This window comes from Euphorbia lathyris, chromosome 2 (assembly GCF_963576675.1).
Source record: "Euphorbia lathyris chromosome 2, ddEupLath1.1, whole genome shotgun sequence".
Classification (NCBI taxonomy): domain Eukaryota; kingdom Viridiplantae; phylum Streptophyta; class Magnoliopsida; order Malpighiales; family Euphorbiaceae; genus Euphorbia; species Euphorbia lathyris.
In genome coordinates this window covers 117,233,301-117,259,381 of record NC_088911.1, presented here as the reverse complement: position 1 = coordinate 117,259,381, position 26,081 = coordinate 117,233,301, and the positions used below count along the sequence as shown (strand labels likewise).

At 35.2% G+C, this 26,081-nt stretch overlaps 1 protein-coding gene across 2 annotated transcripts; it reads right to left on the bottom strand.

Moving 5' to 3' along the window:
- Nucleotides 1-12,763: 12,763 nt before the first annotated feature.
- On the bottom strand, nt 12,764-18,261 carry LOC136219642 (uncharacterized). 2 transcript variants are annotated; one of them, XR_010684217.1, is made up of 3 exons: nt 17,997-18,257; nt 16,210-16,316; nt 12,764-13,018 (listed from the first exon to the last, which is right to left on the bottom strand). XR_010684217.1 is itself a non-coding variant. In XM_066007119.1 (3 exons), exons 1-2 carry the CDS (start codon nt 18,123-18,125, stop codon nt 16,218-16,220), a joined length of 231 nt encoding a protein of 76 aa, XP_065863191.1. In that variant the 5' UTR covers nt 18,126-18,261; the 3' UTR covers nt 12,764-13,018; nt 16,210-16,217. The 2 variants fall into 2 exon arrangements, 1 of the variants encoding a protein (XP_065863191.1); XM_066007119.1 differs by having other exon boundaries at nt 16,210-16,319; nt 17,997-18,261.
- Nucleotides 18,262-26,081: the final 7,820 nt, after the last annotated feature.

Genomic DNA, 26,081 nt, shown 5'->3' with positions numbered 1-26,081 from the left:
ATTCCTAATCAAAGAAGGCCTTAACTTATAATACGGTAACTACTATTTCACAATTAGTCTATACCCTCCTATCCGATCTGAATCACAAATTGACTTAAGCATCGAAGCTGGACTCCAGCCCCGTTTGACCAGCGTTACAATTAGTAAGACGATTTGGACACGTAAACAATATCAAATAACCAATTATCAATTAGCTTTAAGTCTTATTAATCAAGTCTAATTATAAGAGAAAACAAAACTATCCCGGATATATGTAATTATATTTTTTTGGGAAAATTACAAAACTGGGTCAAATGGGAGGCTCATTTACATATTTAACCCATTTACTCAACCTACTACATATCTAGACTGATTTTGTGTGACTTTCCCATAGTACCCTCAATATTTACGCGCGTCTCGCCCCCTCCTGTCTAACTTCGCAGATTCGATCATATGCGAAGCCTGCGAAGCTAATGTTTGGATTTACTTAATGAATTTAGTTCGCATATGCGAAGCCTGCGAAGCTGAAGTTTGGTTTGCTTGATGAATTTAGTTCGCATATGCGAATGCTGGATATGTTTTGAAGCTAATTCGCGAAGTAGTATATAACAAAAAATGACAAACAACAACGGATTCTAACATTAAAATCATAACATTATCAAAATTTACAACAAGATTGCCACAATAACAACATTCAAATCATAATATTATCAAAATTTACAACAAGATTGCCACAATGAACTCTACTAACTAATCATTTCAAAGTGAACCTAACTAATCTGGTACCAATCTTGAAACGGATGAGTAATCTTGGTGTGCACCATGAGACACATCCATCTTAAAGGTCTGGACTTCCATTTCTCAAGTCTGGACTTCTAGACCTTTTGGGATGGACGTGTCCCACGGTGCACACCAAGATTACTCATCCGATTTAAAATTGGTACCGGATTAATTTACGTTCACTTTGAAGATTGGCACCATGGGATGGACGTGTCCCATGGTGCACCCCAAGATTGACAAAACCTCTCCTAACCAACCACTTTAGGAGTGAATGTGTCAATCTTGGGGAATTTCATCCCTATACAGGAAGGAAAATAATCTCCCCTGCAGCCCAGTACGCCGCCTTCCAGAAAGGGATGTTACGTATTCAACCATCTACAGAAAAAATTAATCGTGTTAGGCAGGGAAAAAGACGATTTTGGCTTCGCGAAATGAAGATTAGCGAAGCATGCGAATGTAAATGTGCAGGGGAAGAGGTGATTTTACTTCGCATATCGATGCTTTCGCGAAGTCTGCGAGGTCAGAAATGTGACTATCTACATCGCATATCGATGCTTTCGCGAAGTCTGCGAGGTCTGAAACGTGAGGATCTATTCGCAGACTTCGCGAACTAATCGATTCGCGAGGTAGATCCATACGTTTCAGACTCTTTCTCTTCGCATAACTTCACGAAATCATCGATTAACGAAGTAGATCGTCACTTTCCAGTCTCGTTCTCTTCGCAAAGCTTAGCGAAACCATCGATTGCAAAGTGAATTCATAAAAAAACGCAGAAAAAAAATAGATACTTACATTTTTCGCCCCTTTCACCCCCAAAGGCGACAATAACAATATGATAACATGGGAAGAACGAAGGAAATAACGTAGAAAAACCATTTCTTTGATGGTAACAAGAAGAAAGAAACCAAGCAACGAACAGGAAGATGAAAAACCATGGTTTCGTTTTCTAGGGTTGGGAAGTTGCAGAATCAAGAGATGAAGAGAGGAAAAAGAGAAATTCATTGTGATTTTGACTAAATGGTGCAGATTTCGTGCAATTTAAAGGAAGAAAGGAATATCAAAAGTTTTGAAATCATTAATGCAGGAGCAACTTTTTACATAACCAATGAGATAGGGGGAGCGGCGGTTCGCGAGTGGTGGAAGTGGGAAGGTTAGGGGTATTATGGGAAAGTCACACAAAATCAGTCTAGATATGTAGTAGGTTGAGTAAATGAGTTAAATATGTAAATGGGCCTCCCATTTGACCCGGTTTTGTAATTTTCTCTATTTTTTTTAGGGGAAAGTACGAAAAAAATGCTTGTGGTTTGTCCAATTTGCAAATAGAGGCATGTAGTTTAAAAGTTTACAAATAAAGGTATGTGGTATATTTTATTTAGAAAACAAAGTATTACAATTACACAATTAAGTTCTAATTACAAACAAATACATTTTTATCTTAAAAAAAATTATTCTTACATATAAGCAAAACACAACCACCGAAAAAAGCAACTTCCTAAATCGAAACAATGAATAAAATGGTGGAATTTTACATTTTTTACTATTTTGACAGTTTGTGAACTGAATTAATATTTAAATTCATTTTACACAATTAAAATTTGATTTTGGGATCCGTGTTATGTCAATAAATAAATGTAATTGAAAAAAATTTAAAAAACGCTCTTAATTGTCATCAATTACTTACAAGTTTAATTTTAAATACTTTATTTTGTAAAAAAAACATATCACGTACCTCTATTTGTAAACTTTTAAACCACATACCTCTATTTGCAAACAAGACAAACCACAAACATTTTTTTTTTCCATACTTTTCCTTTTTTTTTTTTTTTTTTTAAGTAAAAGCAACTTAAGAAGAAGTAGAGAAATCACCCCGATATTTCAATTAGGTTTCAGGGAACAAAACTCAAACTCTTTGAATATTATTAAAAAAAATAAATCATACAAAGCGAAACAAATACTTAAACAATTTTAAACAAATTAAATTACAATAATCCAGCTCAGAATTCCAGCAAGGAAACAAAAACTGAAAAAATGAAATAAAATGAAAATGAAGTTTAGGGCTACAAAAAGTGACCCTACTTACTAAGGGACAACCTTCCCTTAAATTAATTAGATGTCGTTATCAAGGAGTTGTTAGGTAATAGCCATAGTTTTTCCAGTTATGTACAGTTATTGCCTATAATATTTTCTTTATGTTTGCCATTATATTTATGGGTAAATTCCAAAAAAAACCCCTGTGGCTTGGCCGATTTTCAAATAAACCCCTATGGTTTGCTTTTACCAAAAAAAAAAAAGAGCGTGGTTACGCCGTTACCCGAAAAACGGAAAATGGCTTAACACCGTTAATTTGATGACGTGGCAGAAGGGTAAAATTGGAAAATTGATTTTTTTATTTTTTCCCCCTCTCTCCTCCTTCCTTCTTCCTTCTTCTCCTCCTTCTTCTTCATCTTCAACCCTTAATCGATTCAATTTCAAACCAGAAGTTCTTCATCTTCAACCCTTAATCGATTCAATTTCAAACCAGAAGAAGAAAGAAGCACAACGATTTGATCTTTATTCAGATCAGTAGTTCATAATCATGGTCTCTGATTCGATTTTGAACTCAACCAAACCCACCCAGCTCCCGACTCAAGAAGAAGAAGAAACAACCATTCAATCCGCTGCTCTTCTCTCTTTCAATACTGATTCCGATTCTTCAAATCCTACTCAGAAACCTACCACCACAATCGTCTTCATCTCTCTCCTTTTACTCACTTGCATTGCTCACACCGCCGCCTCCGCTTTCGCTTTCCTCTTCTTTTCAACTACTCCGATTCAGCAATCATCTTCCCTGGAAACGACGTCGCGCCCGTTGACCAAGCTCACCCGTCCTGTCGTGATTTTAGTTTCTTCCGATGGGTTTCGATTCGGGTACCAATTTAAAACTCCGACGCCGAATATTCACCGTCTGATCAACAACGGGACTGAAGCAGAAACAGGTTTAATTTCCAGATTCTGGAAAATTTTCCAGAATTTCAAAGATGAAGAATTTCCAAGAAGAAGAGGATCGAAGAAGAATGAGGCGAAGAAGAAGGAGGAGGCGAACGCCGATGCCGATGAGGATTGCGACGGAGATGGAGACATGAGAGAAGAAGAAGAAGGAGGAGGCGAAGAAGGAGAATCCCAGAAGCTAAGATTTGGGTATTTTTTTTATGATTTTAATTTTCTTTTTTCTTTTTTGTTATTTTTATTTTTTTATTTTGATTTGGACAATTTTGCCCCTTGCCACGTCATCAGATTTAACGGTGTTAAACCATTTTCCGTTTTTCGGGTAACTGCGTAACCACGCTCCTTTTTTTTGGTAAAAACAAACCACAGGGGTTTATTTGGAAATCGGTCAAACCACAGAGGTTTTTTTTGGAATTCACCCTATATTTATTTATTTATTGGATTTTATGAATGATTTTTTCATTAGATAAGATAGATCCTAATAACTATAGGCTGCTCCAGGGGAGGCAATTTAGGCCACCCTAGGGATAGAGGTCTCTATTTCAAAATTTACTTTAAGTAGGGTACAATAATTATCAAAATCGTAAAAAATTATCTCTATAATCATATATGGAAAACAACAACGAGAATTGTTAAAATAGAATTGAAAATCGACAAAAATTAATATATAATATCTCTTTTTTTCAATCATTGTCTTTCAACAACAATAGCATAATAGAAGATTTTCAAAATTTATTTCACAAATATTTGTTCTCTATAAATTGTCCAAATATAAGACTTATTCTCAATTTTTTTGGATAAAATTCTAATTTTTTAAAAATCAATTAAAAACACCAAGTTTTTAACAATTGACTTATCTTCAAAATCGGAATTGAAAATAATTAAACCTAAACTAGTACTAGATTCCAAGTCATCTAAATCAAGAATGATAAAAAAAAAAAACTTATGGAAGACATTTGATATCACTAGAATTTCTAATAATAAGAATCTAAGAGAGAAGAGAAGATTTCTGGTATTTTCATTCATGAAATCACAAGATGACGATTACAACCTAGATATAGAAAAGGCAAAACAGCAAGGATGGTGCTGCCTAACACGTGGCAACATGAACTCCCTCTTTATAACTAACTTTTTAACAGCTAAGAAAGCAAAACGCAAACAAGGAACCCAAAACGACAATGAACTAAATTTTACTCATAACAATTTCTCCCGCTTAAGAACCTTGACCTCAAGGTTCAAAATTCATTGTTGGAAAGCGTTTCTGGATGTCAAAGGCAAACTCCCATGTGGTATCCTCAGGAGCTCTATCAGACCACTACCCAAAAGCTTTGTAGCTACCTGATTTCCTCTTTTCACCATTTTCCTTCCCAGTATAGCAATTGGAATCGCTGCTTGAGCTTGACTTCCTGGCAACTGAGTTGAAATTGTAGCCTGGTCTGTTACTTTCTTTTTAAGCTGTGAGGCATGGAAAACAGGATGGGCAGTTGAGATAAGGGGTAAGATTAATTTGTAAGCAACCTTGCCAATTCGGTCTTCCACTTGGTAAGGTCCATAATAGATAGGAGAAAGCTTGTAGTTCGAACGTCGAACTACACTCTGTTGCCTGTAAGGTTGGAGCTTCACATACACCCAGTCACCAATTAAAAACTCCCTATCTGTCCTGTGAGCGTCAGAATGTTGTTTCATCCTGTGTTGTGCACATTGCAGGTGATATTTCATAACCTGGAGTGCCAATTCTCGATCCTTCAGTAATTGATCCACCGATTCAATTTGAGAATCCCCTGGGAAATAAGGGATGTACAGTGGTGGAGGAAACCCATACACAGCTTCAAAAGGAGTTAATTGCAAAGCAGTATGAAAGTTTGTATTATACCACCACTCTGCCATTGGAAGCCACTTTTCCCATTTCCGAGGCTGCCTATTAGTCATGCATCTCAAATATGTTTCCAAGCACCTATTCACCACCTCAGTCTGTCCATCAGTTTGAGGGTGATAAGCAGAAGATTTCAGCAAAGCTACTCCCTGCAGCTTAAAGACTTCTGTCCAAAAGGAGCTGATAAAGATGGGGTCTCTATCACTGACTATAGAAGCTGGCATACCATGTAATTTAACAATGTTGTTGAAAAAGAGAGAAGCTACGGTTGTGGCAGTGTAAGGATGGTTCAAACTCAGGAAATGAGCATATTTGCTCAGTCTAACAACAACTACCAATATGACCTCCTTACCATTGGATTTTGGCAAGCCCTCAATAAAGTCCATGCTCACTTCTGCCCATATATTATCTGGTAGTGGCAAAGGTTGCAGCAGTCCTGGTGTGCCACTAGTATCATACTTGCAGATTTGGCAGATAGGGCAGTTTCTTACATAATTGCGAACATCTCTCTCTAACCCCTTCCAATAAAACAGGAGTTGCATTCTCCTCGAGGTAGCCTGTATACCAGAGTTTCCACCTAGCGTCGAGTCATGAAATAATTGCAAAAGTTTCAGCCTGGTAGCTTCATTGTCTCCCACTACCAGTTTTCCTTTTATCCTTAACAGCCCACCTTGCCATGTATAAGGGCTATTCAACAAGGTATCATCTTGCAACCCCTTGATAATTCCTTGCAAATGAGCATCTCCACCCCAACTGGCTTCAATCTCAGAAAGTAAGCTTCTCTCAGGTGTGGAAATTGTTAATGCTACAAGTTCAGCAACAGGTAACCTCGATAATGCATCCGCAACCGTGTTTTCTTTACCCTTCTTATAGGTAATTTCAAAGTCATAACCAAATAACTTGGCTATGTATTTCTGTTGATGAGATGTAGTGATCCGTTGCTCCAACAGGAATTTCAAGCTTTTATGATCAGTTTTTATGAGAAACTTCCTGTGGCCCACATAGTGATCCCATTTTCTAACTGCATATACCACAGCAAGGAGTTCCTTCTCGTAGACAGAGAGGGCTTGCTGTCTTTGGGCCAGTGCTTTGCTGATGTATGCAATGGGATGAGATTCCTGCATCAAAACTGCTCATATCCCTGTGTCACAAGCATCGGTTTCTATGACGAATTGCTTGTCGGGAGATGGCAATGCAAGCACTGGGGCAGTAGTGAGTGCTAACTTGAGCTTCTGAAAAGCATCAGTGGCTTTGCTGGTCCATAGAAACCCATCTTTCCTCAGGAGATCAGTAAAAGCCTTGCTGATAACTCCATATCCCTGAATGAACCTCCTATAGTAGCCTGCCAGACCAAGGAACCCTCGGAGCTGTCTGATATTAGTAGGAACTGGCCAGGTAGCCACTGCATCAATTTTCTTTGGATTAGTAGACACTCCTCCTCGGTGAATGATATGGCCTAAGTACTCCACAGAGTCACTTCCAAAAGTGCATTTGCTTCTCTTAGCTAAGAGTTGGTTCTCCTGTAATTTCTGGAAAACAAGCTCCAAGTGCTGCAAGTGAGAATTCATGTCCTGGCTGTACACAAGAATGTCATCAAAAAAGACAAGTATAAATTTGCACAAGTAAGGTTTGAAGACCTCATTCATCAAACTCTGGAATGTAGAGGGGGCATTGGTAAGGCCAAATGGCATTACAACAAATTCATAATGCCCTTCACGTGTCCTGAAAGCAGTTTTATGCACATCTGCAGGGGACATTCTAATTTGATAATAACCAGAGGTAAGATCTATCTTACTGAAAATAGTAGCAGCATGTAATTCATCAAGGAGTTCTTCAATTACTGGTATAGGAAACCTATCTTTCACAGTCTTGTTGTTGAGCTCCCTATAGTCAATGCAATCCTCCACGAGTTGTCTTTCTTTTTTACTAGGACCACTGGTGAAGAGTAAGGACTGACACTGTGTTGTATAGTGCCCCCATCCAATAGCTCTTGAACCATTTTTTCGATTATATCCTTCTGCATAGGAGAATGTCTGTAGGGTCGAATGTTAACTGGTGAGGATCCCTCAATTAAAGGAATGCGGTGGTCGTGTGACCTATGTGGGGGAAGTGAGGTGATTTTGTTAAAGAGGAAATGGTATTGTTCAAGTAGAGGTTGTAGTTCTGCAGGAGGTACATCTGCTTCAGTTAGAGAAGGTGGGACTTGTTGAATTTGAGTTAGGAAGATTGGATAGCCATGGTGAATCATTCTGAGCATATTCCCTTCAGTAATGACTTTCACCAAAGTGTTTGACAGTCCCTGTAATTTGTAATGAACCCCTCCTAACTGGAATGACATACTAAGTGAATTGAAATTCCATTTTATATCTCCCAATGTTGCCAGCCATTGTATTCCTAACACCATTTCGCATCCTCCCAAAGATATAACTAAGAAATCTGCTACAAACTTATGGCCCTGCACTTCCCATTCAAACAGCTCACAAACATAGGTACAAGTAATCTCCTGACCATTAGCTACAATTATCTTAACACATCCCAGTCCTTTAGCTATAGTTAATTCAAGGACATTAAAGGTACTACCTTAATCCACTAGGATGTGGAGTGCCTTTCTCTTATGACTTCCAACTAGCCTCATAGTCTGCGGTGATTGCTCCAGGATGCTGCCCATTGCACAAAGAGATATGGTAGGAATAGTGGACTGCTCTCCTTCGATATCTTGGATCTCTTCCCCCTCCTCTCCTTCAGGACATTCCTGCACCATGATCATGTGCATGTACTTCTTCTTGCATTGATGCCCTGGGGTGAATCTCTCATCACACCAAAAACAAAGGTTCTTTGCCCCTTTCTCTGCCAATTCTGCTTCTGTCAATCTTCTGGTCTTAGGTTGAACATTTGGTTTATTATTTGGGAATAAGGGAGCCTTGGTAACTGGTTGGGTAGAATTTGTAAGTAATTTTGGGACATTTGGTGTGGGAAGCAAGGGTGGTTTGTAGGTATTGGATGTGGATGCTGGCTGTGAGTAAGGGGTCAGGGCCTTGCTGGTGCTCATAGCTCTGCCTGGTCTAGTGGCATTGAGTGAAGCATCCTGCAATCGAGCTAATGCATAGGCTTGCTGTAACGATTTGATGCTAAACATTTGTAAGGGATAACTCAGTTCATCCTTGAGTCCACTAAGGAAGTAGCTCAACACATTCTCCTCAGAGAGGGTGACCTTATGTGCACAAATATCAAAAGCTTCAATGTATTCTATTAAGCTTCCTGTTTGGGTGAGTCGTTTGAGATCAGCCATGGGATCTTCATACACTCTTTCCCCAAATCTTCCCCTAATGGCTATTAGGTACTCCTCACAAGGTGGATCACCAGCGCTTCCTCTATGCTTAAGGTAAGATTGATGCCATTCCAGTGCTTTACCCAATAGATGCAGAGATGCGAGTTTTACCTTAGAGTTGGGAGGGGTCGCATCAATTTGAAAGAATCGCTCACAGCGAAAAAGCCATCCATTTAGTTCAGTTCCTTCAAATCTGGGAAACTCTACCTTGGTGAATCGAGTCGATAACTGATAAGAAGGTTGCTCCAAATCATTTGTGTTGAGATTGACAGAAGAATGAGGATTAATTGGTGACTGATTGATGTGCAAAGCAGCAATGAGAGCCTTGAGTTCTGTCATGGAGTTCTGCTGTTTGTCCACAAATTCAGTGATGAACTGCTCCTGTTTCTTGTTATTCTCGTTGATCATTCCCTTCATCATCGATTTTAGGTTGTCCTCCATTCTCTTCAGTTCCTGCGCTCTAGTTTCAGTCATCGTAGAGTTTGGATTTGACGGGAATCGGAGTTACAACGGAAGATGGCGATCCGATGAGAATCGAATGCTCCAATACCAAATGATATCACTAGAATTTCTGATAATAAGAATCTAAGAGAGAAGAGAAGATTTCTAGTATTTTCATTCATGAAATCACAAGATGACGATTACAACCTAGATATAGAAAAGGCAAAACAGCAAGAATGGTGTTGCCTAACACGTGGCAACATGAACTCTCTCTCTATAACTAACTTTTTAACAGCTATGAAAGCAAAACGCAAACAAGAAACCCAAAACGGCAATGAACTAAATTTTACTCATAACAACATTGAAAGTGAAACTAAAAAAAACCTCAAAATTAAAAGACAATCCAATAAAAACATTTCAATACTCGTCAATTATATAATAATAGAAATTTAATAAATACAACAAAATAATAGTAGGGGAACTTTCAATCCAAAATGAAAATCGTGAAATTACGTTAAAAAAAAGAGTAGGGACTTACTTACTTGAAATCAAAATGCATACATGCTAAACGTAACATCAAACTAGGAATAATAGATTAAACAAAAAACAAAGATAATTTCGGAAGCAAGGTGACATAATAATGGGAAAGTGATGAGGATTTTGAAATAAAAATTTAGAATCTTACTATACTAGGGTTAGAAAGAAAGTGAAACTATAAAAAAGAATAAAATGAAAAAAGTAAATGGGACGATTTTATCTAACTCAAACTAATAGTCAAATTCATATAACAGATTTGGCCTCTTGATTATTGGGCCACCCCTGCTAATAACTAATTGGTTTTTCTACGAATTTTAATATTTTCCGTAAATTTAAATTTCTAAATTTTTTTAATATGCTAGGCATCTCTAAATTTAAATTTCTAATTTTTTAGGCTTGTTAAGCCTCTCTAAATCCAAATTTCTAATTTTTTTTATATGTTAAACCCTCATTAAATCCAAATTATTAATTTTTTTAGCCTCGTAGATCCTCTCAAATAAAATTTTTTAACTTTTTTTACCTGTTCAGCCCTCTTAAATCTAAATTTTTTACAGGTTAAGAATCTTAACAAAATCTAGCTTGAAAAATTGTATATTAATACTTAAAAATTGGTTCTTGACCACTCAAATTATAACATGTATATATACAAAAAAAAAAAAAAATTGAGCAAGTTCGATTTAGTAAAAAAAAAAAAATTCAAACGCACGTATAAAATCGGATCCCAACTGAGTAATCATGTATTCGCCACTGACTACGTATCATATAAATGTAAAAAAATATATACAAATAATTGTATTAATCGTATTGTATCAATAAGATTATTTTTATAAATCTTATTATCTTGTAAGTTTATTTCGTTGACAAGTTCCTTTGAGCTCACCCCTAATCTGTCACAAGTCATAAAAGAAGTTTGAAGTTTGAAGTTACCAAGTTAACCATGTAGAAAGACAGATGGGTATTGGAGTTTATATAATGGCCAAGACACTGACATCAAATCAAGTCGGTATGGCTCAACCACACATGTTTTACCAACATTAAAGCGCAAACCACCAACTGCCATACCACCACCTGCAACTTAAATTTTATTGATAAATTTTGGTACTTCACTTGCATCACACAACCACACATGTACATTGTCCTACGCCCACACCTTCACTTACTAGCTTACTTTACTCCAAAATTTCACATTCCATGCCTCTTTTTTATTTGGGATAATTTTGTGGTTACAAGTTTTTTTTAGATCGGTACCTGTGGGTTTTTTTTTTTTTGTTACAAACTAAATCATATGGTTTGTGCCGTTAACAGAATAAAGGTAGTGTACCCCTATAAGAATGGTTTGTGCCGTTAGCAGAATAAAGACAAGGTATCCCTATAAGAAGAAGAAGGGTACATTGCTTTTGTTCTGCTAACGGCACAAACCACAGAGTTTGGTTTGTAAAAAAAAAAAAAAGCACAGACATCAATCTGCAAAAACTTGTAACCACAAGGTTTAATTTGAAATTAACCCTTTTTTATTTCAACTAAATAAACCGCATCAGAGATTTCATGCCCTTTTAAGATTGCAACTTTTCGCCACTACGTTGTACCTACCAATTTCTCCCTGCACAAACTAAACTATTAGCACCTTCATCTCTAAAACCACCTGCCTCGTTAGCTAATTTGAGATGGAACGTTAGCTGGTTAAGGATTTGCTAGTACTAAGGAATAACATCAATCATACACACAAGCCTAGACAAGCTTTGTCCAAGCATTCAAAGGGCAGTAGGGTCCTAAATTCAGAGGGTACTTGATGCTCTATAATATAACCACAACCTTGTACTCTACTGATTACCACATAAATCCCCCTAGAGGTCCCGGTAGATCAAAAGATGCAATCAATGCTTCTAACATTGATTACTTCTCTATCTATGCACAGTAACGGATATGCTTCTAACATTAATTACTTCTCTATATATGGGTATAGTGACGGGTCCATAATTCACTGTCAGGACTGCTCCGACGTCTATCAGTGCTTAATTGAAATTTTTTCAATGTTTTACACTAAAAAATTAAAGCTTCATACACGGGATCAATGTAGTTCTCTAGCGATCAGTGGGTGCTCAACCCCCTTCCAACCCATTTCCGACCCCCTAGATCCATTCTTGTGTGTGCGCGCCATCAAGAAGAAAAATCCTCAATCACTGACTTGTGAAAGGCCAGCAAGAATCCAGACATCACCTGGCTTCATATTAGAATGCTTTTATTACCAAATCACATTCGAAGGGCACATTATTCAGGCTAGGAAGCACAGACACTTCTTGGAGGTCTAGGTACGAGTGTCAAACACTTCGACTAGAGGAGACGCACATGACACTTCAAAATAAATGTTCCCTTTTTTTTAATATGGGGACACTTCTCAATCACATCAGGGACACGGCTTCTGAATTAATTAAGTAGAATATAGGGATTTGTTTTAATAATTTTTTTTAAAAAAATGGGTTGATATATAAAAATATAAAATGAAACCCTATTCTTCAAAAAAAAAATTCTAAAGAAAAGAATATAGTAACATTTTTTTTTTTGGTAGTTTAAATAGTTTGAAGTAGTAAATGTTTTTTTTTTTTTTTAATTAATGACTTGTTATGAAATATATATGCTTAGCATGTCCCACTGCACTCATATCTCATATTTTTTTTTAAAATAGCTTTTGTGGCACCTGCACCCGTAGAGTACCACTGTTAGTGGCTCCTAGGGTCCACCAGATAAGTAGATAGTGCTACATTCTGAAAACCCGATGGTGGTATATTCTGAAAACGAGGCCTTGGAAGGAGATTTATCTGTCATCAGTTTGCATAAAGATATAATTTTGAAAAGATACCAAACTTTAACTTCAGCAACCCACATAGAATGTGCATCTCTAAAACAACAAGAGCAAGACAACTTATTTATTAGTGAAACAAAATCTACACTCTGAATATTACATATACTTAGTCCATTAGAACTTACAGCCATAGTCAACGAGCCTTCCTCTCCCGAGCTAATTCTCGTGCCATTTCCCTTAGTTCCTCTGGTGATTGAGTCCTTGGTCCCTCTGGGGGATATACTACATAAGACCGCTACATGCCAAAAGAAACAATAACACATTAGTTGAGAGACCAGACCAAACCAAACTAACAGAGTACCATAACATAAACTCCAGAGAAATAAGAGTCTACAAGCCTTGTAATTAAAACTTAAGAGAAAGCCATGATTCATACCAGAACGCAACAATAAAAAAAAAACATTTCGAGAAAATGTCACATACACGCCATGAGAAATAACTAAACAAATGGATTCATGATATACTGCATGAGCTGTTAACTGCCCCAAAACATATTGCTCTTGCATGTTACAACACGTTGACACTCATTCAACTGACAATAAAATTTGTTATGAGATATGAAAGAGTACAGACAGAAGGCAATAATTTGACCTCTAAAATTCAAGTTCCCTCAAATCACTCAAATAGGGAAGAGCTCGATTTTAGGAACTTCGCTTCTTTTACTAGAAGTATTATCCCTCGAAAAGAAACCTCATTTCAGTAGGAAAATGCAGCTACAGGTTGATAAGGGCCTAGTCATATAGAGTCCAAATATTCATCTCCAGCATAGCTACCTGACAAAACAAACTATATATGGAATCCAAATATGTGAGGAATTGCTCTAGAAACAAGTTATCAAATGCTCAAACGCAGGACTCAAGGACTGACATAAAAATTAAAGATCTTTCTCCAAACTGCACTCACGATATTTGCACTTGTAATAAGAACCAATAACACTGTTGTTTTTGGAGCTCTCGTGGGAGCGAATAGGTTTGTCAGCAAGGAGCGGAGGAGTACTTAAACCTATGAGCTTCCTTCTCCTTGAATGTGGGATGTAGCTCCTCTTTCTAGGCTATAACAATAATAACAAGCAAATACCAATAAAAATAGAAGGGCGATTCACAATAGAACCGCCTCTCCCAGACTACCTGGAGTACTCCTTATCATGATCTCTCTAGGCTAAGATAGTCTTAAATGGAATAAGTAAAATGTACATTTGTCACTTGTGTGTAGGGTAATGGTTAGTATGAGGAATAGGATTCTACACAAATCCTGTTAGTGTCTATAAATGCTAGATGCATCTAACATTGTAAATAAGATTAATTCTATTCATAAATAAAATAGATTTGTTTCTTTCATATTGATTTTCATGGTATCAGAGCTATGAGGTTCAGATCTACAGCTGTGGCTCCTTTCTTCTCTAATTCAGTATGAACAACAAAATTTACCTAGAAGCTTTACAAACCACAACAACTAGCGACGATAATAGTAACACTGATTCCGGCGACGAGCAAAGTCACGAAAGTGGTGAATCAACAAATACAAACTCTTCATACTGAAGAAGCTCATACAAATACAATTCCTCCGCCCTCTACGATGAACAACAGCAATTTGCGATCGTGATTCTTCCAATTCTGACAATCCAGGCTTGATACTTGTCAGTCGTGTTCTCAGCGGAGTTCAACGCTTTAAGCATTAAGCGCGAACCCAAGGACAAACTTCATACTCAAAGAAGAAGCTCCAATTAATGTTCACAGCTCAGAGTACTTACAGTGGAAAGAGAAAGATGATTTAGTCTTCTCGTGGATCATTAATTCCTTATCGCGAGATTTAGCTGATGTTTTCCTCTTCGCACCTTCTTCCAGAGAATTATGGAACGAAATTAAACAACGGTATGGCAAAAGTGAGGGACCGCTGATCTTTCATCTGCGCAGGGAGATTTGTGGCATGAGTCAGGGTACTTTATCAGTTGTTGAGTTTTTCAACAAAATCAAGCAGATGTGGGATGAATATGATGCTCTAACGCCAATAGTAGCAAGTACCTGTGCAGTCTCGCACAATTGCAAAGAGTTCTATCAGGAAGAACACTTGATGCAATTTCTTTCTTGTCTCATTACAGAGTTTGATCATGTCAGGGATCAAATACTAATAATGGATCTACTACCTACAGTCAACAAACCATATTCAATGCTACTGCAAATTGAAAAGCAAAGAGGTGCTACCGCAGATGTGCAAACTGATTTTGTTAATGTTACGGTAAACGTTGTTGTCGTGTGACCAAGAGGTCACGGGTTCGAGTCTTAGGAGCAGCCTCTTGCCAAATAAATTGGCAGGAGAAGGCTTGCGCCCAGTACACCCTTGTGGTGGGACCCCTCCCCGGACCCTCGCTCAGCGGGGACGCGTAGTGCGACCGGGCCGCCCTTTACTGCTACTGCAGGAGTCAAAAATCAATTCTATAAATCATTTGTACCTGATAAGATGAAGTTTACTCATTTCACTAAAAGAAAAGTTGCGAAGTTTTGTAGCTCTTGTCGCAAAGGCGATCATGAAAAGATTGAATGCTTCCGTATCAAAGGTTATCCTAAGAGGTACAAAGGCAAACAGTTCACTGGTCCATCAAAGGCTACAACTAATCTAACTCGTTAGATTCAAACTCCATTAGAGGATACAAACTCAAGACTCAAACAGTAGTACTTCTACACAGCACATGCAGCAAATGATTCTCAAAGAAGTGCAAAAGATACTCAAAGGCAAAATCATTTCAGAGGCACCTCAACCTCATTCAATTCCTCATTCAGCCAATTTTACTGCCTTTGAAGGAGCTTGCGCAGGTAAGTATTATCTTACTTCATTATCTCATAAACCATGGATAGTGGATTCAGGCGCCACAGCTCACATGAGCAATTCACTTAGTAGCATTATCAATATCATCAAATTAAACACTGCTAGACTTACCTATTTGCCTGATGGATCAGTCCAGCAGGTTATGCATATAGGAGATGTACGTTTCGGTGATAAATTTTGAATGCTACATGTGCTCTACTTGCCATTGTTTCAGTATAATCACATGTCAGTGAGCAAGCTTGTCAAAGATTAGAATGTTCATGTTCAGTTTTGAGCTAAGACTTGTGTTTAGCAGGAGCGGAATTCTGAAGAAGTTTTGGCTATAGGCAGTTTGCATAAAGGGCTATACTATGTCACTAAGGACTCTTTTCATGTTAAATCATCTATTGCTCATGGTGGTATATTCTGAAAACGAGGCCTTGGAAGGAGATTTATCTGTCATCAGTTTGCATAAATATATAGATTTTGAAAAGATGCCAAACTTTAACTTCAGCAACCCACATAGAATGTATCTCTCAAATAACAAGAGCAAGACAACTTATTTATTAGTGAAACAAAATCTACACTGTGAACATTACATATACTTAGTCCATTGGAACTTACGGCCATAGTCAACGAGCATTCCTCTCCCGAGCGAATTCTCGTGCCATTTCCCTTAGTTCCTCTGGTGATTGAGGCCTTGGTCCCTCTGGGGGATATACTACATAAGACTGCTACATGCCAAAAGAAACAATAACACATTAGTTGAGAGACACCAGATCAAACCAAACTAACAAAGTAGCAAAACATAAACTCCAGAGGAATACAAGTCTACAAGCCTTGTAATTAAAACTTAAGAGAAAGCCATGGTTCATACAAGCAACAATAAAAATTAACATTTCGAGAAAATGCCACATACACGCCATGAGAAATAACTAAACAAGTTGACTCGTGCTATACTGTATGAGCTGTTAACTGCCCCAAAACATAGTGCTCTTGCATGTTACAACACGTTGACACTCATTCAACTGACAAGAAAACTTGTTATGCGATATGAAAGGGTACAGACAAAAGGCAATGATTTGACCTCTAAAAATCAAGTTTCCGCAAATCAGTCAAATAGGGAAGAGCTCGATTTTAGGAATTTAGCTTCTTTTACTAGAAGTATTATCCCTCAAAAAGAAACCTCGGTTAAGTAGGAAAATGCAACTAGAGGTTGACAAGGGTCTAATCATATAGAATACAAACATTCAGCTCCAACATAGCTACCTGATAAAATAAACTAAATATGGAATCCAAATGTGTTAAACGTTGTTGTCGTGTGACCAAGAGGTCACGGGTTCGAGTCTTAGGAGCGGCCTCTTGCCAAATAAATTGGTAGGGGAAGGCTTGCTCCCAGTACACCCTTGTGGTGGGACCCCTCCCCGGACCCTCGCTCAGCGGGGACGCGTAGTGCACCGGGCCGCCCTTTTTTATGGAATCCAAATGTGTGAGGAAATGCTCTTGAAACAAGTTTTCAAATGCTCAAACGCAGGACCCAAGGATTGACATACAACTAAAAGACCTTTCTCCAAACTACGCTCACGATATTTGCACTTGTAACAAGAACTAATGACACTGTTGTTTTTGGAGCTCTCATGGGAGCGAATAGGGTTGTTAGCAAGGAGTGAGGAGTTCTTAAATTAATAAGCTTCCTTCTCCTTGAATGTGATGTAGCTCCTCTTTCTAGGCAATAACAAGCAAAGACAAATAAAAATAGAAGGGCAATTCACAATAGAATTCCCTCTCCCAGCCTACCTGGAGCTGGAGTACTCCTTATTGTGATCTCTCTCTGGGCTAAGATAGTCTCTTAAGTGCTAGCATAGTGGTAGAGAAAATAGCAACAAACCTTTTCTACAGTGTTCTTAATTAATTCCCCCTACCAAGAATTATCTACACAAGGAAAATTACATCAAACAATAATACAAATATGAGGTAAAAAAGAGCGTCAAATTAGCCAACAAGGAGACTAATACTGGGATATTTCTTATGAAAAACTTGCACAAAGAGAAATGCTCGATGCCAGCTCCATACAACACGTTTGGAGAATTTATCTGTGATACAGAAATATCTTTTATGTTTCTCCTCATCTGCTGTAACTAATATTAGAATTGGTTCAAATGTAATCAAATTTGTAAATCTGATCTTTTGTAAGCTTGGGCAAACAGGTGTTACACTCATGTATTACATCAATGAAAATACAGCCTCAATTTCATTCTTTTGAAGACAGAAACAATTTCACAGCAATCAGATTGGAAGAGAATATAAGAATTCAATAGAAACTAAATGAATCAAGCATAATTAAACATACGGAGAACTTTCAGAAGCAAAATGGAGATGGATAGGAGTTGAGAAAGGTAAAGAAAAATTACTTTTCCCATGAATTTCTGGAGATTCTTGGTATTGTTGGCGAAAGTGTACATAAGAAAGATGGGAATGGTGACATAGAGACCAAACTTGGCGATCTCCAAAATCCCCTTCGATGTTCCGATCGACGACATGTTTCCGGCGAGAAAGTCACCACACACCAGATGACAAATCAAGGAAGCTAATCCCTCCAAACCCTCAAAGGTATTGCTATCACTATCAGCTCTGTCTTCTGCAATTTCCAGACACACCAGAGAGTTGGACCTTAGGATGATATATGGTTGTTTATAACATTGGGCCTAAATTCAGCCCATCAATTATTTTCTTTTATTTTGAAACTTTTCACTTATATTTAAAGGCTCCTCTTTTCTTTTTCTTCAATTTGATAATAACCTTGTGTAAAAATAAATTGACATGTTTGTTATAATTCTGAAAATTTAGAATTTAGTTTTGATATTTTAATTTTTTTTTTTTTGTGGTGTATATTTGTAAACATATTGTACTTTGGACTAGTTGCATAGAAGACCCATTTTTCTAGTGCCCTACATTATTTTGTCAAAAGACATAAAAATGATAGGTACTTTTTCTATGGTAAGGTGCACTTTAATAAAGTGATGGTATTTTTCTTAGTCAATCATATAACTAAACATATAATTTCATCGTAAAAACAATTTAGTAAAAACAGTAATTTCATACATTTCATCTAGACTATTGGAACATTTATGACAATCTTATCAAGTTTATTACATAAAATTTATTTGGTGATTTATGTTTACGTTTAAATCTATTTTTGTATTTATGAATTTTATTGTTTTTGGTATAATTTAATCCAAACAACTTTTTCCCTTTATGCACACACTGAGAGAGAGAGTATTAGGATGAAATTTAGTACTTCCGCTGTCCAGTGGCGGATCCAAGATTTGAGGGAGGGAGGGCAAAACTCTGTATAAAATATTTTTAGACAAAATTGCATTAATTGAAAAAAAGATACTTTAATACATAATTGCTATTCGATACAAAATGTCTTAAAATAAATAAAAAAAACTCCTAATGCTAAGTAGATCAACGATTACGATGTGACGATTGACATTCTGTCATAGCTTGAAAACGATCTGATGCCTCTACCTACCCTTAACGTCTAAAATGATGCAATTTTACCCCTAATGTTTGTAGCCAAGAGTAATTTTATCCCTAACATTGATAAATTGGATTAATTTCAGAAACTATTATAAAATACAGTCATTTTTTTTCTTTATTTTGCACCAATTGCATATCAATTTGTTCTAAAAAAAGTATATAATGTTTTTTGTAATTTAATAATAAAATTAGAGATTAATATTTACAAATTCAGTGATTTTTTTAATTTTTTTTTTTGTCTAATTCGCAGACAGTATATTTTTTAATTTTTAATTTTTTTCACATCCGAACATATGTTTGTGATTTGTTACTGATAAAATAAAGCATGTGTTGTAGATGCCAGGATTCATGACCGAGAAGACAGTTTGATGAATTATTTCTCAAATTGACCCAATTTATCAACGTTAGGGGTAAAACTGCTCTTGGCTTCCAACATTAGGGATAAAATTGCACCATTTTAGAAGTTAGGGGTAAAATTGCCCCTGACCCAAAACGTTAGGGGTATTTTTGCACATTAACCCTTCTTTTTGGACTAATTTTTTTTTCTTGAGATGAGGGAGGGAGGAGGGGAGGAGGGGAATGCCCCCTTTGACCCCCTACATCCGCCCCTGCCTCTGTCTCATATTACATGTCTTTTTAGAGAATTGCACAGAAATTAAGAATATTAAGGATATTAAGTAAAAGACTTTGTTTTTTTAAAAAAATTTGCGCAATGCGCTTACATTAAAGGAGAAATAAAAATCCCCACCAGACCAGGATGTGATTCAAACCCATGAACCTCCAAAGCCATAGGTAAGCTCTCAACCACTAGGCTAAGAGCTTCACCACTAGTAAAAGTCTTTGTTAGTCCTTATTTATTTATTCTACTATTTATCTATTTTATAATAAGTCTATTATTCTAATTAATTTCCATAAACTCATATTTTATAGCAGAAAGAATGTGACTTAATGTGTATTGATCATATAAAATGGCATGTATTATGAAACAAAAAAATCTCTCAAAAGACATGTAATATGAAACGGATGGAATACTATTTTAATCAGCAATTATAATTATAAAAGAGATAAAGTCATCTTGTTTTAATTTGAATTAAGATGGTATTTTACTAAGTTATTTGGGCTATGCATGTCTTACTAAGAGCATCTCCAATAGAGAGTGTCCAAAAGAGTGCCAGCTGATGTGGCATCAGGTTTAGCAATTTTTAAAAAGTGCCCACTATTGGAGTGATTGTGGGTGCCAAGGAAAGTTGCCAATTTTTGGCAACCTCTTGGCAACCTTGTTTATTATTTTTTAATATAAGAATAGACGAAAGAAAAATGGGAGGAACAGAAAGGGTAGAAACACCTAACATCCCCTCATGCCCAGCTGCCGCCAAGCGATCCGCAACCCCGTTCTGTTCCCTGTAGATATGGCTGAAATTTAAGAACTCAAAGGAAGGGCGAGCCTTAAAATAGCTTTGATAAGATTTTGGGTGTTAAGACAAAAAGCCTGGTTATCAGATATCCTGTTGATCGCCTCCAAGTTATCAGATTCCACCGATAACCTCTTAACACCCAGGCTAATGGCAAGCTTGATACCCGAGAGAATACGTGTCAATTTATTTGATCTCTCTAATACGCATCATTTTCTATATGTAGTTTTTTTTATAATTAATATTATTTTCTATATGTAGTTTTTTTTTATAATTAATGAATTAATTGATTACTAGATTTATACCCGTGCAATGCACGGATTACATGAGTTTACTATATTAGACAAATATAATTTTGACATTAAATATTAACCAAAACTATAAACATATAGATGCCACCTATTGCTGAATCCTTCTTCGACTTGTGAGGAATTTTCCATAATATGTTTTGTAGCACTAATTTCTTCGATGTAGTCATATGTTGAAGACATATTTTACTAATTTTATGAGTCTTAAAAACAATAAGAATATAAACTTGTGGTTCACGGTTACATAGGTGAGATTCTACTTATTTTCTTTTTAATGCATGATATTTGAGTTCAGCTCAAAGCAAAAAGCTAGATTGGAATTGTCAACGCATTATGCTTATCTATTGTAATTTAATTGAATTAAGCGTCAATTTGGCCCCTAAAGTTAACATATCTCCAGTTTAGTCCAAATCGAATTTAAGTATCAACTTAATCCCATAGTTAGCAATATTTACAAATTTAATAAGTTTTTAGGTATTTACAAATTTAATAAGTTTTTAGGTATTAAACTTGAGGTAGACACTATGGTCACTCTATTAGATTAATTTTCTATTGGTGAAAAAACAAAGTGACAGACAAAGTAACAATAGCTTGCATCCTTGAACTTGATCGTATTTTGGTTAATTTGTCAAATATTACCAACTTCAAAATTGGGTTGATTCATAAAGTGGATAGCTAAAGACCGCCTCCAAATTACTTATCATCACTCCAATTTGGACTTTGTTGTTCTTATAATTTTGATCAAAAACTGAAAATTCTCTCTCCAAAATCATAAACCCGAACAATAATAATTAGAATTATAAAAATAATTGATGTGTGACAACCCGAACCCCAAAAATGGATGATTACAAGTCGGAAACATTAAATTTACGTTTTTTATCAAAGAACTCATCAAAATAATATATATATATATATTTTATAACAATTTTGCATTTTTTATCATAAAAATTAAAGAATTTTGTATTTTTCGTAATAAAAAATTGAACAATTTAGTATTTTTTCCTCACTAATTTTTTTTACGATATATTGAAATTAATAAAAACCCAAGTGATATATTGTCATTAATACAAACCCAAGTGATATACTCAAATCTACGAAGTAATATACTCAAATTTGAGCTTTTGACCTACGTCACGAATTCATATTTCAATATATAAAATAAATTATATAAAATGCTTTCTAAATTAATTGATACTATTTTATTTTTACATTTTCTTCAAAATTTTAATCAAATGAAATTCAGATCTCCCTTTAATTGGATCAAAACCAAGTTTCATCTTTGGCACCGCACTTATAAGAGCATCATTCATTTTTGTATGCTGAATTATGAGAGCATCAATTTCTTGGATAAGAGGAACTATACTATTAGTTTCCCTTATATCCCAACAAACACATCTTGTGCATTATTAATCTTCTCCTTGCTCTCTTCACTCTAACCTCTTGCACCATATTCACTTTAAATAATATAATTCACTTTAAATAAAAGATCTAAAAAAATAATAATTCACTTTAAATAATATAATTAATCTGAATTTTTAGATATACCACACGATTGACAAAAAAAAATGGTAAAAATTTGCATATATTACTGGTCCAAAGGTCACATTCCATAGCTAAAATATACAGATTTCCAAAACCTTACATTAACAACTGGTTAGGTGTCCAAAACCTTACACTAACAACTGGTTAGGGATAGGTAATGTCATTCCTTTCATATACTATATAGTTATATTTAATTTAACATATTAATTTGAGATTAATTTTGATGCATACATCACTCATTCACTTGACTAATCAAACTATTGACCAATTAAATTATTGTCTGCTCCAACATCTTGATTCTGCTGTTCATGATAGAAATAAATCTATTATATACCATGCTACCATGCACGATATAAGTTGGCCAGGTGATGGAATTTACTGCAATAGAGAAGAAACAGACCTTAAGAGCCTTTAGGAATCTTGAAGTGCCACTATGTGAAATAGTTCCAATCCAAGGCAATGAGGTCTTCTCTTGTCATTCCAATCCCGGAATATTTGCAAGTTCAGAAAAATCAATCCAAACAAAATTCCAGCATTCAATTAGAGCCAAAATTATATAAAAAACAAATATGTAGCATATGTTATTGTAATGGTCCCATTGTCAGGATCAGGCTTTATGCGTTATCTCTAGATTAACGATACACTTATGAATCACAACTTATCTAAAGCATCAAAAATTACGATAGAGTTATTTTGAATGTTTATCCCTAAGCACAAAAATTATGAAAAAACAAACATGTAGCGTACTTTTACATTACTTTGCTGGAAATACGATTATTCTTCATGTCTGATATAGAGATATGCATGTCATGAACTTCTACATTAACCTCCCTTTCCTATAACACCTTATCTCCTCAGTCCAGTGAGGATATATATAGTTAAACAGTCGTCTCATGCATTTGAACATAGGAATATACATAATTTGAGAAATCATTTCTTTCCTCTAGCAGATATGAGTAAACAACACATCATAGAAAATGATCACAATATGGGCCAAAATTTAGGGTCAAATATAACATAAATGGATAAACTTCAGAAGGAGCTAAATCAGGAACACAAATCCACAATCACCATAATGTTTTCAAATGCATAAAATAAATACATTACTACATCAAAACAGAGTTGAGACATCCAAAACTGTATAGCAAATTAGCAATTTTAGATTCCTATGCAAGAAGGGATCAACATTAGTTACATTATTCATCTGCACAAATTAATATCTGTCCCGTTTAGAGTTAGTAATTATTCGGCCATCCCATTTAGGGTTTGTAATTATTCGGCCATAATATACAACAACTAAACCATGATAATCATCAAAGCAACCTCCTGGTAACAAAGATAAAAAAAATTAACTTTAACAAAGTGATTACCGTAATGGGTTCAACTCTTGCAAAACAGCAAATTGAAGACCCAAAATCGAAGTGACGAATGTTGGAAAGTTGGATTTGAAATTGAAGACCCTATAATACCAGTTGAGAATGAGAATAGAGATGAATGGTGTGGTTAGCTGTAGAAAGAAAAGAGTAGAGAAAGGATAAGAGTAGAATTTAAAAAAATAAAGGATGGGCGATTAGCTGTAGAATTTTCAAATTACTTTTTGCTAAACTGCAAATCATATCTATGAAAAGCATAATGAAAGCAATCGCAATAGTTCCTTACTGCAAAATAGAATTTTCATCAACATCTCCATCGGCAACCAACGCTTTTGTAGACTAAGACAATTGTGCCAAGTCTTCGATTGCCTCCATTTGAATGTAGAATTTGAATGTAGAAACTGATTAGATTTCTACATCAGATTTAAGAAGATATTTAAATAGATCATGGTATTTCCCTACCTGTATAATCCGACCTTCCTTAAGAACCTGAAGATACAGAAGATGATAACAATAAAAAACCACCAAACTTTAATCCTGATGTGGAAGACAATATCAGTATATTTATTTAGGAAAAGGAAATCCATACATAGATAAGCCATCTCTAGAACATTCACTTTTTGACATAAGAAAATACAGCTCCAAGTTGATGGAGATTAATATTTTCCTATATATAAACCTGCGTTAAAACTTATCATCAACAATTATTGTAGCAGAAGTTTTAAATAGAAAGAAATAACAAATTAAGAGAAAATCAAAGCTTATTACACTAAGAGAAATAAAATGCAACCAAAAGTTATCGTATGCAATTTCAGATAATTGACAACTATGAAATTCTAAAAGATAACAAATAAAAGTTCACAGGATCAAGTACCCACAAAATAAATTTCTCCTATACAGAATACCTTAAGAAACGGGCATGAAGCAACAGCCTAAGGATTTTGATTTCGGGTAAATAGCAAAAGGAACGAAGATTAGAAACCAAACAAACAACTATTATCAGAATCTGTTGAAAATCCAGATGAAGAATCCGAATAATTTCAATTGGATACGATTGCAGAGATTGTAGGAGAGATTTCAGTGAAACGGGCATGAAACAAAAACCTAAGGACTTTGATTTTGGCTAAATATTAAAAGGAACGAAGGTTTAAAAAAGAGATAAAACAGAAGATAGATAAGGTTAAAGAAAACAATTACCTTGAGCATGAGTTGATCGTAGACAGACATAGTAAATTTTATCGTAGGATTTAGAGGCCGATGCTTCAGAGAGGGGAGTGAAATCCATGGTTGCTTTGCTACGGCTTCCAGTTTTTGTACTGATCAAAGAGTTGGGAGAGTGAAAACAGCCGAAACAAAAGGAAGGTCGAGAGCAGGTTGTTCACAATTAGAGTCCTACTTGTTTGGGTTGTTCATAATTAGAGGTGTATCTATTAAAAAATACTTGAAACTTCTGTTGAATTGACACATAGGCGCAGATCGTCTATTATTTTGACATATCAGCACATGCGTTAGTATTACGCCACGTCTTACTTTTATTTCCGTGTTTTATATATATAATAGATATATTAAACAAATTAAATGAACTGTTAGGGATATTTTAAATAAACTAGTCGAAAACCTGTGCGATGCACGGGGTACGAAACTTTTATATAATTTAGATAAATAAATAAATTGACATATTTACTTTTAAATAATTTTATATCATACTATGAACAAAATTTATATTATGTATATTTGAAATTAATATATATTTTTTAATGATAATTCAAATTAAATTAATTTTAAAAATAATTGACTACTTTTTTTATAGAATTTTAACTAAAGATGAATGATTTATTTATTTTTATAAAATTCAATGATTTGTACTTTTTAGGAATTTAAATACATTTTCATATTCCAAATATTCTGTGAAACAATAATAATAAAATAGCAGATTAATTAAGAAATATATTAGAATATAATAAAAAAACCAAAAATTGAATTAAACTATAATTAAAATTAAATATTATATTTACGATACAAAAGAATTAAAATATAGGTTAAACAAAAATTGAATTAAAATACCATTAAAATTAAATATTATATCTACGATACAAAAGAATTACAATCTATGTTAAAATGGAAGCAACATCAATATATTATTCTATAAACTATTACAATCAATACTTTTCTAATGTTGCATATGAAGAAACTTTATCAATTCAATATGTTACATATAAAAAAATAAAATTCGTAAGAATTAGTCACAAATTCATCTTGATGATAATTATTTTGGTTGATGGAATTTCATTATCACCAAGTATTCGAATTCAATTATT